This window comes from Mustelus asterias, chromosome 30 (genome assembly GCF_964213995.1).
Source record: "Mustelus asterias chromosome 30, sMusAst1.hap1.1, whole genome shotgun sequence".
NCBI lineage: Eukaryota > Metazoa > Chordata > Chondrichthyes > Carcharhiniformes > Triakidae > Mustelus > Mustelus asterias.
This window is the reverse complement of record NC_135830.1, coordinates 426,734-444,349: the sequence shown is the minus strand read 5'-3', so window position 1 is coordinate 444,349 and position 17,616 is coordinate 426,734. Positions and strand designations below refer to the sequence as shown.

The 17,616-nt window shown below is 45.2% G+C and overlaps 1 protein-coding gene across 1 annotated transcript in view; it reads left to right on the top strand.

Annotated features, from left to right (window-relative positions):
- The window catches only part of LOC144480955 (uncharacterized), a 35,620-nt gene extending 20,702 nt beyond the window's left edge, over positions 1-14,918 (top strand). Inside the window, exons 4-5 of the mRNA XM_078200570.1 lie at positions 12,122-12,348; positions 14,430-14,918. Of these exons, the coding sequence (XP_078056696.1) occupies positions 12,122-12,348; positions 14,430-14,470 (268 nt within the window). The 3' untranslated portion in view covers positions 14,471-14,918. The remainder of the gene's footprint in view (positions 1-12,121; positions 12,349-14,429) is intronic.
- The last annotated feature ends 2,698 nt before the right edge of the window (positions 14,919-17,616 follow it).

Here is a 17,616-nt window from a genome sequence, read left to right as displayed (position 1 = left end):
ACTCTATCTCGGTCCTATACTCTATCTCGGTCCTATACTCTATCTCGGTCCTATACTCTATCTCGGTCCTATACTCTATCTCGGTCCTATACTCTATCTCGGTCCTATACTCTATCTCGGTCCTATACTCTATCTCGGTCCTATACTCTATCTCGGTCCTATACTCTATCTCGGTCCTATACTCTATCTCGGTCCTATACTCTATCTCGGTCCTATACTCTATCTCGGTCCTATACTCTATCTCGGTCCTATACTCTATCTCGGTCCTATACTCTATCTCGGTCCTATACTCTATCTCGGTCCTATACTCTATCTCGGTCTTTGAGATCCAACCAACTACGTTTGTCATCAGCAAACTTGTAAATGGAATTGGAAGGGAATTTGGCCACAGTCATGGGTGTATAAAGAGCATAGTAAGGGACTGAGGACACGGCCTTGTGGGACAGTGGTGTTCAGGATGATTGTAGAGGAGGTGTTCTTGCCTATACTTACTGATTTTAAGGTTTGTCTGTTGGGAAGTTTTGGATCCAGTTGCAGAGGAGGAGCCAGGCCCCAGGCCAGGAGTTTGGAGATGTTTTGTTGGGATTAAGGTGTTGATGGCTGAGCTGATAAATAGGAGTCTGACATGGGTGTCTTTGTTATCTAGGTGTTCCAGAGTTCAGTGTAGGGCCAGGGAGATGGTGTCTGCTGTGGACCTGTTGTGACAATAGGCACACTAGTGGATCCACACAATCTGGTGTGATGCAAAGTTGTCTCTTTATCGGAGTAATAATACAATTGTGTTTGTGGCAGATGAGGTAAACTCTATTCATTCCTGGCATCAAGGACTTGCCTGATGAAGAGAGCTTTGGTGTAAACGCATTGGGAGCTTAGAATGAGGGGTGATCTTGCAAAACACATGGTGCTGAAAGTAGTAGATGAGGGTGTGGATACAAGGCGAACACTCACTCTTGTGGGAGGAGAGTTCTGAAGACTGTGGAGGAACGGAGAGATCTTGGGGTCCATATCCACAGATCTCTGAAGGTTGCCACTCTAGTGGATAGAGCTGTGAAGGTGGCCTATAGTGTGTTAGCTTTTATTAACGGGGTTGGAGTTTAAGAGCCGTGGGATTATGCTGCAACTGTACAGGACCTTGGCGAGACCACATTTGGAATATTGTGCGCAGTTCTGGTCACCTCACCATAAGGAGGATGTGGAAGTGCTGGAAAGAGTGCAAAGGAGATTTACCAGGATGCTGCCTGGTTTGGAGGGTAGGTCTTATGAGGAAAGGTTGAGGAAGCTAGGGCTGTTCACTCTGGAGCGGAGGAGGCTGAGGGGAGACTTCATAGAGGTTTATAAAATGATGAAGGGGATAGATAGAGTGAACATTCAAAGACTATTTCCTCGGGTGGATGGAGCTATTACAAGGGGGCATAACTATAGGGTTCGTGGTGGGAGATACAGGAAGGATATCAGAGGTAGGTTCTTTACGCAGAGAGTGGTTGGGGTGTGGAATGGACTGCCTGCAGTGATAGTGGAGTCAGACACTCTAGGAACATTTAAGCGGTTATTGGATAGGCACATGGAGCACACCAGGATGATAGGGAGTGGGATAGCTTGATCTTGGTTTCAGATAAAGCTCGGCACAACATCGTGGGCCGAAGGGCCTGTTCTGTGCTGTACTGTCCATGTTCTATGAGAGCAAAACATCAGAGCATCAGTGTAAAGATGAGGTGTCCATTGACGATGAGGTTGGTCAGTAACTCTTGTGTCATTGTATTTATTCAAGGCAGAGTTAGTTTGTTGATTGTGTCAAATTTATTTATTAGTCACACATGGGCTTGCATTAACACTGCAATGAAGTTACTATGAAAATCCCCTAGTCACCACACTCTGGTGCCTGTTCTGGTACATGGAGGGAGAATTTGCCATGGAGAATACACCATGTCTTTCTGACTGAGGAAACCCACGCAGACATGGGGGAGAGCATACAAACTTCGTGCGGACTGTGACCCCAGGTCGGAATCGAACCAGGGACCTTGGTGCTGTGAGGCAGCAGTGCTAACCACTGCCGCCATGCTGCCCCAAGCAATGAGGTTGTCATTGCATTTATTCAAGAAAAAGTTGGTTTGTTGATTGAGTCAATGAAAATGGGGTGAGAGGAGGTAATAAATGACTTGAAACTGCAATCCAACAGTCATTGTGTCATTGGCCTATTTTGAATTGTTTTCTGTGCTGCAGCTAAAAATTCAGATTCTCTGCCAGCTCCTTGCAATCTAATTTTTTTTTTAAAGTAGTCTTGTTTTGCAACCTGCTATCCAATGTGCTGCAAACATAGAAACTAGAAGCAGGAATAGGCCATTCAGCCCATTGAACCATATCCCTCCACACCCCTCATCCATGAACCCATCCAAGTTTTTCTTAAAGTGGTAAATAACATTTATCTGGCAGCTCATTCCACACTCCCAACACTCTGTGTGAAGAAGCCCCCCCTAATATTCCTTTTAAACTTTTCTCCTTTCACCCTTAACCCATGCCCTCTGGTTTTTTTTCTCCCCTAGCCTCAGTGGAAAAAGCCTGCTTGCATTCACTCTATCTATACCCATCAAAATCTTATACAGCTCTATCAAATCTCCCCTCATTCTTCTACGCTCCAGGGAATAAAGTCCCAACCTATTCAATCTCTCTCTAACTCAACTTCTCAAGTCCCGGCAACATCCTTGTGAACCTTCTCTGCACTCTTTCAACCTTATTTACATCCTTCCTGTAACTAGGTGACCAAAACTACACAATACTCTGAATTCGGCCTCACCAATGCCTTATATAACCTTACCATAACACTCCAACTTTTATACTCGATACTCCGATTTATAAAGGCCAATGTACCAAAGGCACTCTTTACGACCCTATCCACCTGTGACGTCACTTTTGGGGAATTCTGTACCTGTATTCCCAGATCCCTCTGTTCAACTGCACTCTTCAGAGTCCTACCATTTACCCTGTACGTTCTACTTTGGTTTGTCCTTCCAAAGTGCAATATCTCTCACTTGTCTGCGTTAAATTCCATTTGCCATTTTTCAGCCCATTTTTCTAGTTGGTCCAAATCCCTCTGCAAGCTTTGAAAACCTTCCTCACTGTCCACTACATCTCCAATCTTTGTATCATCAGCAAATTTGCTGATCCAATTTACCACATTATCATCCAGATCATTGATATAGATGACAAACAACAATGGACCCAACACCGATCCCTGCGGCACACCACTAGTCACAGGCCTCCACTCAGAGAAGCAATCCTCCACAACCACTCTCTGGCTTCTTCCATTGAGCCAGTGTCTAATCCAATTTACTACCTCCCCATGTATACCCAGCGAGTGAACCTTCCTAACTAACCTCCCATGAGGGACCTTGTCAAAGGCCTTGCTGAAATCCAGGTAGACAACATCCACCGCCTTCCCTTCATCCACTTTCCTGGTAACCTCCTCGAAAAACTCTAATAGATTGGTCAAACATGACCTACCACGCACAAAGCCATGTTGACTCTCCCCAGTAAGTCCCTGTCTATCCAAATATTTGTAGATCCTATCCCTTATCACACCTTCCAATAACTTGCCCACCACCGACATCAAACGTACTGGCCTATAATTTCCTGGATTTCTTTTGGGACCTTTTTTAAACAACGGAACAACATGAGGCACTCTCCAATCATCCGGCACCTCCCCCGTGAATACTGACATTTTAAATATGTCTGCCAGGGCCCCTGTAAGTTCAATACTAGCTTTCCTCAAGGTCCATGGGAATTTTGAGTGCAGAGTTTATGTTCCTGTCAGGATTAAAGGCAAAGTAAATAAGAACCAAGGTTCCTTATTCCTGAGGGAGATTGTAGCACTGATTAAGAGGAAGAGAGTTGTATGAAATGTACAGGCAGCAAGGAACAGATCAGATGCTTGAGGTCTGGTCCTGGGGATTTATCCACTCTGATTTGCCTCAAGACAGCAAGCACCACCTCCCCTTTAATCTGTAAAGGTTCCATGACCTCCCTACCTGTTTGCCCTATTTCCGTAGACTCCATGCCCATTTCCTCAGTAAATACGGATGCAAAAAACCCATTTAGTATCTCTCCCATCTCTTTTGGTTCCATACACAGTCTACCACTCTGGTCTTCAAGAGGACCAATTTTATCCCTCACTATCCTTTTGATCCTAACATACCTATAGAAGCTCTTTGGATTTTCCTTCTGTCTGCCAAAGCAACCTCATGTCATCTTTTAGCCCTCCTGATTTCCCTCTTAAGTAGCTTCTTGCACTTTTTATACTCCTCGAGCATCTGATCTGTTCCTTGCTGCCTGTACATTTCATACAACTCTCTCTTCCTCTTAATCAGTGTTACAATCTCCCTTGAGAACCAAGGTTTCTTATTCCTATTTACTTTGCCTTTAATCCTGACAGGAACATACAAACTCTGCGCACTCAAAATTTCTCCTTTGAAGGCCTCCCACTTTCCATTTACATCCTTACCAGAGAACAGCCTGTGCCAATCCACGCTTCCCAGATCCCTTCTCATTTCATCAAATTTGGCCTTTTTCCAGTTCAGAACTTCAACCCGAGGACCAGATCTATCCTTATCCATGATAGTCCTTGTAAATCTTTTAATTTTTGCACCCTTTCCAGTTTAATGGCATACACCATACTCCAAATGTGGCCTTACCAATGTCTTGTGCAGTTGTAACAATGTCCTATAATCTGATGGAGCAGAGCATCTTTGTATAAGCTGCTAAATCTTTGTCATGAATTCTCTGGCACATTGTGTGAATTCTGTTATCATTTAGAACATAGAACATAGAACAGTACAGCACAGAACAGGCCCTTCAGCCCACGATGTTGTGCTGAGCTTTATCTGAAACCAAGGTCAAGCTATCCCACTCCCTATCATCCTGGTGTGCTCCATGTGCCTATCCAATATAGCTTAAATGTTCCTAAAGTGTCTGACTCCACTATCACTGCAGGCAGTCCATTCCACACCCCAACCACTCTCTGCGTAAAGAACCTACCTCTGATATCCTTCCTATATCTCCCACCACGAACCCTATAGTTATGCCCCCTTGTAATAGCTCCATCTACCTGAGGAAATAGTCTCTGAACGTCCACTCTATCAATCCCCCTCATTATTATATGAACCTCTATTAAGTCTCCCCTCAACCTCCCCCGCTCCAGAGAGAACAGCCCTAGCTCCCTCAACCTTTCCTCATAAGACCTACCCTCCAAACCAAGCAGCATCCTGGTAAATCTCCTTTGCACTGTTTCCAGCGCTTCCACATCCTTCTTATAGTGAGGTGACCAGAACTGCACACAATATTCCAAATGTGGTCTCGCCAAGGTCCTGTACAGTTGCAGCATAATCCCACGGCTCTTAAACTCCAACCCCCTGTTAATAAAAGCTATCACACTATAGGCCGCCTTCATGGCTCGATCCACTTGAATGGCAACCTTCAGAGATCTGTGGATATGGACCCCAAGATTTCCCTGTTCCTCCACAGTCTTCAGAACCCTACCTTTGACCCTGTAATCCACATTTTAATTTGTCCTACCAAAATGAATCACCTCACATTTATCAGGGTTAAACTCCATCTGCCATTTTTCAACCCAGCTTTGCATCCTATCTATGTCTCTTTGCAGCCTACAACAGCCCTCCACCTCATCCACTACTCCACCAACCTTGGTGTCATCAGCAAATTTACTGATCCACCCTTCAGCCCCCTCCAAGTCATTAATAAAAATTACAAAGAGCAGAGGACCAAGCACTGATCCCTGTGGCACTCTGCTAGCAACCTGCCTCCAGTCTGAAAATTTTCCATCCACCACCACCCTCTGTCTTCGATCAGATAGCCAGTTACCTATCCAATCGGCCAACTTTCCCTTTATCCCACACCTCATTTGTTTAAAAAGTTACAGCCTTCCATCTCGAGTGGTGATTCAGAAAGAATCCTATAATCTGAGAATTACAAAACAGGGAATGTGATGGCACTATGGTATTATCAATGGATTAGTAATCCAGAGACCCAGAGTAATGTCCTGGGGACCTGGGTTCGAATCCCACCACAAAATGGTGAAATTTGAATTTGATAAAAAAATCTGGCATTTAAAAATCTACTGATGACCATGAAGCCATTGTAAACTGTCAGAAAAAGCCATCTGGCTCACTAATGGCCTTTGGGAAAGGGAATCTGCTGGTCTAATTGTGACTCCAGAGCCACAGCAATGTTGCTAACTGCCCTCTGGGATGGGCAACAAGTGCTGGCCCAGCCTGTGATGCTCTCATCCTTCTGAATGAATAAAAGACAGCGAATGTTTGAGATTTGAATTCCATAAGAGTCAGAGGTTTACAGCATGGAAACAGGCCCTTCAGCCCAACCTGCTGCCCAGTTTTTAAAACACAGCTGGTCCCAATTGCCTGTTTGGCCCATATCCCTCTGTACCCGTGTAACTGTCTGTACCTGCCTCTCCCACACTCGGCTCATTCCAGACACTCTCCATCCTCTGGAAAGAATTGACCCTTTTGTGTATCTCCCCTCACCTTAAACCCTCGAGTTTTAGACTCCCCTACCTTTGGGAAAAGATGTTGACTATCTACCTCCTATTTGTCCCTCATTATTTTATAGACCTCTAAGATCACCACTAAGCCTCCTACACTCTAGGAGAAAACATCCAGCCTCTCTTTATAACTCAAATCATGAAGTCCTGGTAGCATCCTCGTAAATCTTTTCTGCACTCTTTCTAGTTGAATAATATCCTTTCTATAATAGGGTGACCAGAATTGCACACAGTATTCCAAGTGTGGCCTTACCAATGTCTTGTACAACTTCAAGTTGTCCCAACTCCTGTATTCAATGTTCTGACCAATGAAGCCAAGCATGCTGAATGCTGCCTTCACCACTGTCAACCTGTGCCTCCACTTTGGAGGAGCAATGAACCTGTACTCCTAGGTCTCTGTTTTGTCGCTCTTCCCAATGCCCTGCCATTAACTGAGTAGGTGCTACCCAGATTTGATCTACCAAAAGTATCCCATTTGCTGCCTTAATCGTAACTATCTTTCCTGCTGTCTTCCAGGACATAGGGAGATGCATCCCAGCTGCCTTTGGTCCACTGTACATCCAAGCATCGGATTGTTCATTGTGTACTCCCTTGGCAAGTGTCAATCCTTCCAAAATACATCACCTCAACCATTTATCTAAATTAAACTCCATCTGCCATTTATCAGCCCACGGTCCCAATTGATCAAGCCCCTGTTGCAATCAGAACTTTCTTCACTGTCCACTATACCACCAATCTGTCATCTGCCAGCTTACTAACCATGCCTCCAAAATTCATTAATATAAATGGCAACTAACAGCGGACCCAGCACCAATCACTGAAGCACGCTGGTTACAGACCTCGAGTTTGAAAAACAGCCCTTCAACCACCCCGTGTCTTCTGTCATCATCCAATTTGCTACCTCGCCCTGGATCCCATGAGATTTAACTTTGTGCAACAATCTACCATGCCCTGTCAAAGGCTTTGCTAAAGTCCGTGTAGACAACATTAACTGCACTGCCCTCATCAACCTTCTTGATTACCCCTTCAATCAATGATGACCATGGAACCATTGTCGATTGTTGTTTTGACCTATCTGATTTACTAATGCTCTTTAAGGAAGAAATCTGACGTTTACCGAACTAAAATTTCTCTTTGCATCCCCTCCACTTCTCTCTCCGGCTCTGTTACATTTCCTTTTCACTGTTGGCTTTGCCCTTTAGCCAGTTGAGAAGAGACATTTTGGATGATTTTTTTCTATTTTCTTTTCATCCTTTCTATGTAGCAAGACAGTTAGCACTGCTGCCTGACAGAGCCAGGGACCTGGGTTCAATTCCACCTGTAGGTGTCTGTAGAGTCTACATGTTCTCCCTGTCTCCATGGGTTTCCACCCACACTCCAAAGATGTGAAGGTTTGTGGATTGGCCATGCTGAATTGCCCCAAGGGAATTCTCAGGGTAAATACATGGGTTTATGGGGATAGTTGAAGTAAGATTTTCTCTTGGAGAGTTGCTGCAGACTTGATTCTCCTCCACTGAGGAGAAAGGTTTCTTCTGTATCCCTCAGTTTTGTACTCCTCAATCAGGTCCCCCCCCCCTCAGCCTTCTCTGCTCTAAGGAAATCAACCCTAGCCCCTCTTTATAGCTGAAACACTCCAGCCCACGCAACATCCTGAGGAATCTCCTCTGCACCCTCTCCAGTGCAATCACATCCTCCTTAGTGTGGTGACCAGAACTGCATGCAGTACTCCAGCTGTGGCCTGACCAGCGTTTTATCCATCTCCATCATAACCTTTCCTGCTATTGTACTCTATGCCTTGGCTACTAAAGGAAAGTATCCAATTTGCTGCCTTAATCATAACTATCTTTCCTGCTCTCTTCCAGGACATAGGGAGATGCATCCCAGCTGCCTCTAGTCCACTGTACATCCAAGCATCGGATTGTTCATTGTGTACTCCCTTGGCAAGTGTTAATCCTTCCCAAATACATCACCCCACACTTGTGTCAAATTCAATTTGCTGCTGTTCAGTTTGCCAAACCTGCCTGTTTTATAATCATCCTGTAATCGAAGGCTTTCCTCCTCCCTATTTACACTCCACTAACTTTGGTGTCATCTATCAACTTTCTCATTTTACCTCCCACATCTGGATCATTAATGTACACTGCAACTACTGTATTGGAAGAGTAAAGAACAAAGAAAAGTACAGCACAGGAACAGTCCCTTCGGCCCTCCAAGCCCATGCCAATCATGATGGCTGAGCTAATTTCTGCCCTCACTCGGTCTGTATCCCTCTATTCCCCTCCCTATTCGTGTTCCCATCCTCTTAAATGTTGCTAATGTGTCTGCTTCCACAACATCCTCTGGCAGCATGTTCCAGGCACTCGCCACTCTCTGATTGATTGGAAAAACTTCCCCTGCACATTCTCAAACATTCCCCTCTCACATTGAACATGTGCCCCCTTGTAATTGACACTTCCACCCTGGGGAAAAAGCCTCTGACTATCCACCCGGTCTATGCTCAAGTTTGTAGACCTCTATCGGGTCTCCCTCCGCCTGTGTCTTTCCAGTGAAAACAATCCTAGTTTATTCAACCTCTCATAGCCAATACCAGGCAACATCCTGGTGAACCTTCTTTGCACTCCTGGTAATCTGGCGACCAGAAGTGCACGCAATAATCCAAATGTGGCCGAACCAAGATTTGATTATAGCTGCAACATGATTTCCCAACTCTTGTACTCGATGCTGCAGCCAGTTATCTATCTCTTGTAATGTAATGTAATGTAATGTTGTCATTTATCTCAAGAGGCTTGGAATACAAAAGCAGGGATGTACTTCTGAGGCTTTATAAAGCACTGGTTAGGCCCCATTTGGAGTACTGTGAGCAATTTTGGGCCCCACACCTCAGGAAGGACATACTGGCACTGGAGCGGGTCCAGCGGAGATTCACACGGATGATCCCAGGAATGGTAGGCCTGACATACGATGAACGTCTGAGGATCGTGGGATTATATTCATTGGAGTTTAGGAGGTTGAGGGGAGATCTAATAGAAACTTACAAGATAATGAACGGCTTAGATAGGATGGACATAGGGAAGTTGTTTCCATTAGCAGGGGAGACTAGGACGCGGGGGCACAGCCTTAGAATAAAAGGGAGTCACTTTAGAACAGAGATGAGGAGAAATTTCTTCAGCCAGAGTGGTAGGTCTGTGGAATTCATTGCCACAGAGGGCTGTGGAGGCCGAGACGTTGAGCGTCTTCAAGACAGAAATTGATAAATTCTTGATTTCTCGAGGAATTAAGGGCTATGGGGAGAGAGCGGGTAAATGGAGTTGAAATCAACCATGATTGAATGGTGGAGTGGACTCGATGGGCCGAATGGCCTTACTTCCGCTCCTATGTCTTATGGTCTTATGGTCTTTATCTGCTCTGGCCTAAATGTGACTCCAGACTCTTAATTGGCCTGTGAAATACCCTGGTAAGTCATGCAGTCATATCCCTTTGAAACATATTGAATTTTTAAAGGGTTTGACAGGGTAAATGCTGAAGTGTTGCTCTCCTTCATGGGAGAGTCTAGACCAGAAAGCAGTTTCAGAATAGTGATGCCAATTTACTACTTATGTCTTTGGAACTCATTGCCACAGAGCTGTGGGGGAAATGTCTTGTGTATATTTAAGGCTGAGATAGATTTTTGATCAGTAAGGGAATCAAGTTATGGGAAATGTCAGGGAAATTTGAGGAATGTCGATCAGCCACGGTCCTATTGAATGGCAGCACAGGCTTAAGGGGCTACTTTACTGAGCTGAGATTGATTTCCACTTGCACATGGAAGCTGGCCAGGTTTTTGCCACGTAGACTTTCTCCTCTTTCCACATGTGGTCTTACCCCTGGGTTCTACACAATGCCCCAAGCCCTTTTGTGTTAGCATAAAAGGCTGATGAAAACATGTAGAATCATGAATTTAAAATACTGACGTGGAGTGCATGATCTTGGATTAGAGTTATACTAACAAGAGACTCTATGTAAAAGGCAGTTTGATTAAACAACAAGTCTTGCTTATGTAAACATGTATTATTTCTTAGAATGTATTTTGTGAATTTTGGAATGTATTGGGTGGCACGGTAGCACAGTGGTTAGCACTGCTGCTTCACAGCTCCAGGGACCTGGGTTCGATTCCCGGCTTGGGTCACTGTCTGTGTGGAGTTTGCACATTCTCCTTGTGTCGGTGTGGGTTTCCTCCGGGAGCTCCGGTTTCCTCCCACAGTCCAAAGATGTGCGGGTTAGGTTGATTGGCCATGCTAAAAATTGCCCCTTAGTGTCCTGGGATGTGTAGATTAGAGGGATTAGCGGGTAAAATATGTAGTGATATGGCGGTAGGACCTGGGTGGGATTGTGGTCGGTGCAGACTCAATGGGCCGAATGGCCTCTTTCTGTATTGTAGGGTTTCTATGATTCAGCCAATGGCAAGGTCTGATGGGATAAGGCACATGGAAAGAAACCACATTTTTGTGGAACAATGGACTGTTGAATGTGGACATTTTTATCAGGAGATGTCAGGAACAAAATGGCTGCCAATGCCACCTCCATGAATAGAACGACACAACTCAAAGCTGATAACACAGGTGCAAGACAGAAGGATTTTCTGTGTCAGACGGGACATGTGGGATTGAGTCTGTGGGAATATTGCCTTAACCTTACTGTCCAGCAGGAAATAATATCTGGATGATTTAAGCTAATGAAATACCATGAAACCAAGGTGTGACTTGTAATTGGCTGGAATTGATGACGGGGTGAGTTATTGACTGATTTTGTATTAATGTTTACTGGATCGTACCTACCGAAAAATATGATTTTGAAAATGCATAATTGCCCTCCGAGGCATTGTTTTTCAGTGGTATTGGGTTTGTCAGCCTCCCAGTGCAGTGCTGAACCATCTAATATCATCTTGCATTTGATTGATTGATCAATAAAGTTGCACCTTTAAATCTGGACACTGAGTTTGAGTCGTGCATTTAGCCCAGCAATGCACAGCCTCAAAAGAAAGCACCCCCCCTGCCCCAGTCAACAATAGTTCAAGCTCCAGTTCCTTGGCAGTCAGCCAATGAATTGATCAGAAAGCATTGTTTGATTCGGCCAATCAAATGAGCCAGGGCAGAGGCACTGGTCATTAGACCCCATCATGTTGAGGCTTTTAAGTGCATTTAGTTTAAATTCCAATACCCAATTAAGGAAAGTTCAAAGTTTGTAACTAACTCCTTTCTGCTAAGAATGAGCTGTTACCCCAGCACCGTTTGTCCTTTAAATTCCACGCCAACTTAGCCACACGAAAATCCCGGCACACTTAAAATCTTTGGCCCAAAATCGGGTTTGCTTGATTGGAAATCTTTAGCATATTTCTCTGCAGCCCATTCAGCCACATGCCAGGATGGAATAACTTTTGACTCTGAACAGGACAGGATTTTCGAGTCTTGTTAAGTTAGTGGAAATTGGCATTGATGTTAATGACTGGCTGTTGGGACGATGGATGGTGTTGCTCAGATTGGGGAATTTAACTGCTCCATCTTTCTTCCCTTGCAGGAGTGCCACTGTGTCAAGGCGATCGATGTACCTATTGGAAAGGGAGCTGGCCATAATCTCTCTCATGCAGGAGGAGGTAGCAGAGCAGATAAGGTTCTACAGGAGGAACAGTGGCTCCAGGAGACTGAAGGATATGCTGGAGTTGCAAATGATCACCATCTTGCGGCTGCAAGCAGGGACAATGGAACGCATCCAATCCAAGGAGACCATGATGGCGAACGGCTCAAGTAGGTGCTAACTGGAGTCGCGTGGTCCCACTTGACCGGATTATCTGTAGCTCGGAGCAGAAATTGTCTGCCTCACACTGAGGAAGGAGTCTAACAACACCAGGTTAAAGTCCAACAGGTTTATTTGGTAGCAAACGCCACTAGCTTTCGGAGCACTGCTCCTTTGTCAGGTGAGTGGGAGTTCTGTTCACAAACAGGGCATATAAAGATGCCAACTCAATTTACAGAATAATGATTGGAATGTGAGTCTTTACAGCTAATCAAGCCTTGAAGGTACAGACAATGCGAGTGGAGAGAGCATTAGCACAGGTTAAAGAGATGTGTATTGTCTCCAGACAGGACAGCCAGTGAGACTTTGCAAGTCCAGGCAAGTTGTGTGAGTTACAGATAGTGTGACATGAACCCAAGATCCCGGTTGAGGCCGTCCTCCTGTGCGGAACTTGGCTATCAGTCTCTGCTCAGCGACTCTGCGCTGTTGTGTGTTGTGAAGGCTGCCTTGGAGAACGCTTACCTGAAGATCAGAGGCCGAATGCTCATGACCGCTGAAGTGTTCCCCAACAGGAAGAGAACAGTCTTGCCTGGTGATTGTCGAGCGGTGTTCATTCATCCGTTGTCATAGCGTCTGCATGGTTTCCCCAATGTACCATGCCTCGGGACATCCTTTCCTGCAGCGTATCAGGTAGACCATGTTGGCCGAGTTGCAAGAGTATGTACTGTGTACCTGGTGGATGGTGTTCCCATGTGAGATGATGGCATCTGTGTCGATGATCCGGCACATCTTGAGGCAGTTGCTGTGGCAGGGTTGTGTGGTGTTGTGGTCACTGACCATGACACCACACAACCCTGCCACAGCAACTGCCTCAAGATGTGCCGGATCATCGACACAGATGCCATCATCTCACATGGGAACACCATCCACCAGGTACACGGTACATACTCTTGCAACTCTGCCAATGTTGTCTACCTGATACGCTGCAGGAAAGGATGTCCCGAGGCATGGTACATTGGGGAAACCATGCAGACGCTATGACAACGGATGAATGAACACCGCTCGACAATCACCAGGCAAGACTGTTCTCTTCCTGTTGGGGAGCACTTCAGCGGTCACGGGCATTCGGCCTCTGATATTTGGGTAAACGTTCTCCAAGGCGGCCTTCACAACACAGCGCAGAGTTGCTGAGCAGAGACTGATAGCCAAGTTCTGCACAGGAGGACGGCCTCAACCAGGATCTTGGGTTCATGTCACACTATCTGTAACCCCCACGACTTGCCTGGACTTGCAAAGTCTCACTGGCTGTCCTGTCTGGAGACGATACACATCTCTTTAACCTGTGCTAATGCTCTCTCCACTCACATTGTCTGTACCTTGAAGACTTGATTACCTGTAAACTCATTCCAATCATTATTCATTATTTTGTAAATTGAGTTTGTGTCTTTGTATGCCCTGTTTGTGAACAGAACTCCCCCTCACCTGATGAAGGAGCAGCGCTCTGAAAGCGAGTGGCATTTGCTACCAAATAAACCTGTTGGACTTTAACCTGTTGTTAGACTCCTCCTTACTGTTTACCCCAGTCCAACGCTGACATCTCCACCTCATCATGGCATGAGGGACAGGTTCAATTCTGGCCTTGGCTCATCCTGGAGTTTGCATGTTCTCCCAGTGTCTGTTTCCTCTAGGTGCTCCAGTTTCCTCCCACAGTCTGAAAGGTGTGCTGGTTAGGTGTGTTGGCCATGCTAAATTCTTCCTCCTGTGTACCTGAACAGGCACCAGAGTGTGGCAATGAGGGGATTTTCACAGTAATTTCATTGCAGTGTTAATGTAAGCCTACTTGTGACAACTATTTTTTTACTTTAACAACTGCTCTTTCACTAACCAATACTTCGAGTCATAGAATCCCTACAGTGCAGAATGAGGCCATTCAGCCCATCAAGATTGCACTGACTCTCAGAGCATCCCACCCAGGCCCTATCCCCATGTATTTTTGGGGGAGTGTATCAAGGATAAATTGAGCAGTGTGGGAGTCTATCTTCACAATGTTACTACATTCAGAATGAACCTTCTGCCCCTTTTGTTCTTTCAGTGAGACGGGAAGATTCCAGGCAAAGACACTCCAACCAGTGAATTCCTGATCGTGTACATCAGTCCTTTTTTCCTGTTGCCTTCACATTGTCACCTCTCTTTGCATGGCACTTGTCCTCCAGGGTGACCCCCTTTTTGGAACGCACAATCGAATGTCTTCCACCCTCCTGGGACCCTGATTTCTTCCGAGATCCTGGCTGGAATTGTTCTCAATCGCAAGTTTCCAACGTTCAAAAGCTCGGCCTCTACACCCTATTTATTTGCTCACGGGATGTTTGGCCAGCCAGTCGGGGTTTTTAAAGATTTGCCTAAAATACTTGTCAATTTGCCCCTTGTTCGATTTGTCAACTGTTGACCAATTGAGTATTGATTTTTTTTTTACCAAAATCACGCTTGCTCTATTTGGACCCAGCCTGGTGAAGTTGAGCAAAGGCATTTTGGATGACTTTGCTGTTCTTTAATCTTTTCTACACATTAAAATAATTTAATTTATTATCCTAGTCTCGAGTCATTTCCGTAGATCCCAAAACAGCTACCTCTTATTCATTGTAATGAGAAATCTGCATGAAATGTTTTTACTTTATTCCTGGATTTTATGGGACCCTTTGAGGATGGGTCAGGTGACCGAAGGCATTGGATGACCTGCCCAGGAAACTGCCCCTACAACCACTCTAGAGCTGAAGTGTGAGGAGGACAGTTCTTCAATAAGTCCTATTGTCACTGGCTTGACTTTCTGTGTGACTTCTTTGGAGCTACCTCCCTGGTCACCTCAGACTTCACACTGGCGACAAGGATGGGATGTCTTAATTGAGGGAGGAGTGAGGATTTTCCTCTACTGTGGTCCAGTGAAGGACCCATGGCAAGTGCAGTGCTTCAGGGGTGGGGGACTGTCAGGATAACATGGCAGCCACAGGAAAGGGTTGGACAGACAGTGGAGGAAGGAAACGTGTACTTGGTTGCAGCGACAGAATGACTCAGTGCAGCACTGCTGATTGCTGGGGATTCTCACAACACCAGGTTAAAGTCCAACAGGTTTATTTGGTAGCAAATACCATAAGCTTTCGGAGCGATGCCCCTTCGTCAGACGAAGGGGCATCGCTCCGAAAGCTTATGGTATTTGCTACCAAATAAACCTGTTGGACTTTAACCTGGTGTTGTGAGACTTCTTACTGTGCTTACCCCAGTCCAACGCCGGCATCTCCACATCATGATTGCTGGGGATGGCAGTGTGTCTGGAGTCCCGTGGTCATTGAGGAACCACAATCGGCAGCCAGGAGTCAGCATGGGAGGAACAGGCCAAGTCATGCTGAGGCAAGAAACATTGCCGCTGCCAAGGCAAAATGGTGGGAACATCCAGGACAATGAGTTACACAAGGAGGCTGAAGTTGTGTTTCAGGTTAAAAACTCTGCCTAAATCATAGGTTTTCTGGTCGCTGCACTACCAGTGGAGGCTTTAGAGAGTGCAGAGAAGGTTTACCAGGATGTTGCCTGGTATAGAGGGTCTTTGGCTATGAGGAGAGATTGGGTAAACTGGGCTTGTTCTCCCTGGAAAGACAGAATGAGGGGAGACCTAATAGAGGTGTACAAGATTATGAAGGGTATAGATAGGGTGAACAGTGAGGAGCTTTTTCCCAGGTCGAAGGTGACGATCACAAGGGGTCATGGGCTTAAGGTGAGAGGGGCGAGGTATAACTCTGATATCAGAGCATTTTTTACAGTGGTTGGGGCAGACACCCTGGCACGTTTAAGACTTACCTGGATAGTCACATGAGCAGTCTGGGAATGGAAGGATACAAACGAATGGTCTAGTTGGACCAATGAGCGGCACAGGCTTGGAGGGCCTGTTTCCTGTGCTGTACTGTTCTTTGTTCTTCTTAGTTCTGTCTTCTATGGCCAAGCCAGTTCTGTACCCATCTAGCTAGTTCACGTTTGATCCTGAGATTTAACCTTTTGCACCAGCCTGCCAACAGAGACCTTGTTTTGCACCTTGAATTTGGCTAGGATAAGCATGATATGTTTCACTTCAAGTATGATTCAAGTGACTAATTAGGGAGCTTTTATTAAACAAAGTTTATTTAAGAATATATTTAACATGTATAGTCAAAACTGGGAAGAACTTTTATCAATTACAAACAATCTCAATGTACAACCCTTAATGAATATGTAAACAGTCACAATCAAAACCTCCCATTGACCAAAGGCCCTTTTCTCTGGTTTAACAGTACAGACTAATGGAAATTTGAATCTCTTGATTGAAATCTGCAGTTTCTCTAGATTCACTCAATATTTTGAAGACTGGACAGCTTCTGAAAGCACCAGGGACACTATTGCAGCATGACAACAAGCCTTTCAGTTAACTGGTAGAATTTTCAAAGCAAAACTGAGCAAGAGACGACTTTTCCAGCTTCCTTCTAAGACTGCCTCTAACCCTGCAGCCCCAAATGAAACTGAAACCTGACCTCTTGTCATTTGAGCTGCCAACAGCTTTTCTCCTCCCACAGTGACATCACCTAAAGATGTGATAATTTTTAAAAAAAACCTCAAAGGTACACTGCCATCACAACTCTCTCTCCTTTTTTCTATGTATGGTATGCTTTGTCTGTATAGTGTGCAAGAAACACTACTTTTCATTGTACACCAATACATGGTTGGCAGATGGAGTTTAATTTAGATAAACATGAGGTGATGCATTTTGGTGGTTTCACATCTGAGCAGGACTTCCTCAGTTAATGGTAGGGTATTGGGAAGAGGTATAAAACCGAGATCTAGGGTTACAGGTTCATAGTTCCTTTAAGTGGAGTCACAGATGGACAGGGTGGTGAAGAAAGCATTTGGTTTCATTGGTCAGAACATTGGCTACAGGAGTTGGGACATTTGTTAAAGTTGTACAAGACATTACACACGCCACACTTGGAATACTATGTACAGTTCTGGGCATCCTTTATAGAAAAGATATTAAACAAGAGTGCAGAACAGATTTACTAGGATGCTACCAGGACTTGGTTTGAGTTATAAGGAGAGGCTGGATAGACTGGGACTTTTTTCCCCTGGAGCATAGGAGACTTAAAGGTGATAATCATAGAAACCCTACAGTACAGAAAGAGGCCATTCAGCCCATCGAGTCTGCACCGACCACAATCCCACCCAGGCCCTACCCCCATATCCCTACCCCCATATCCCTATATATT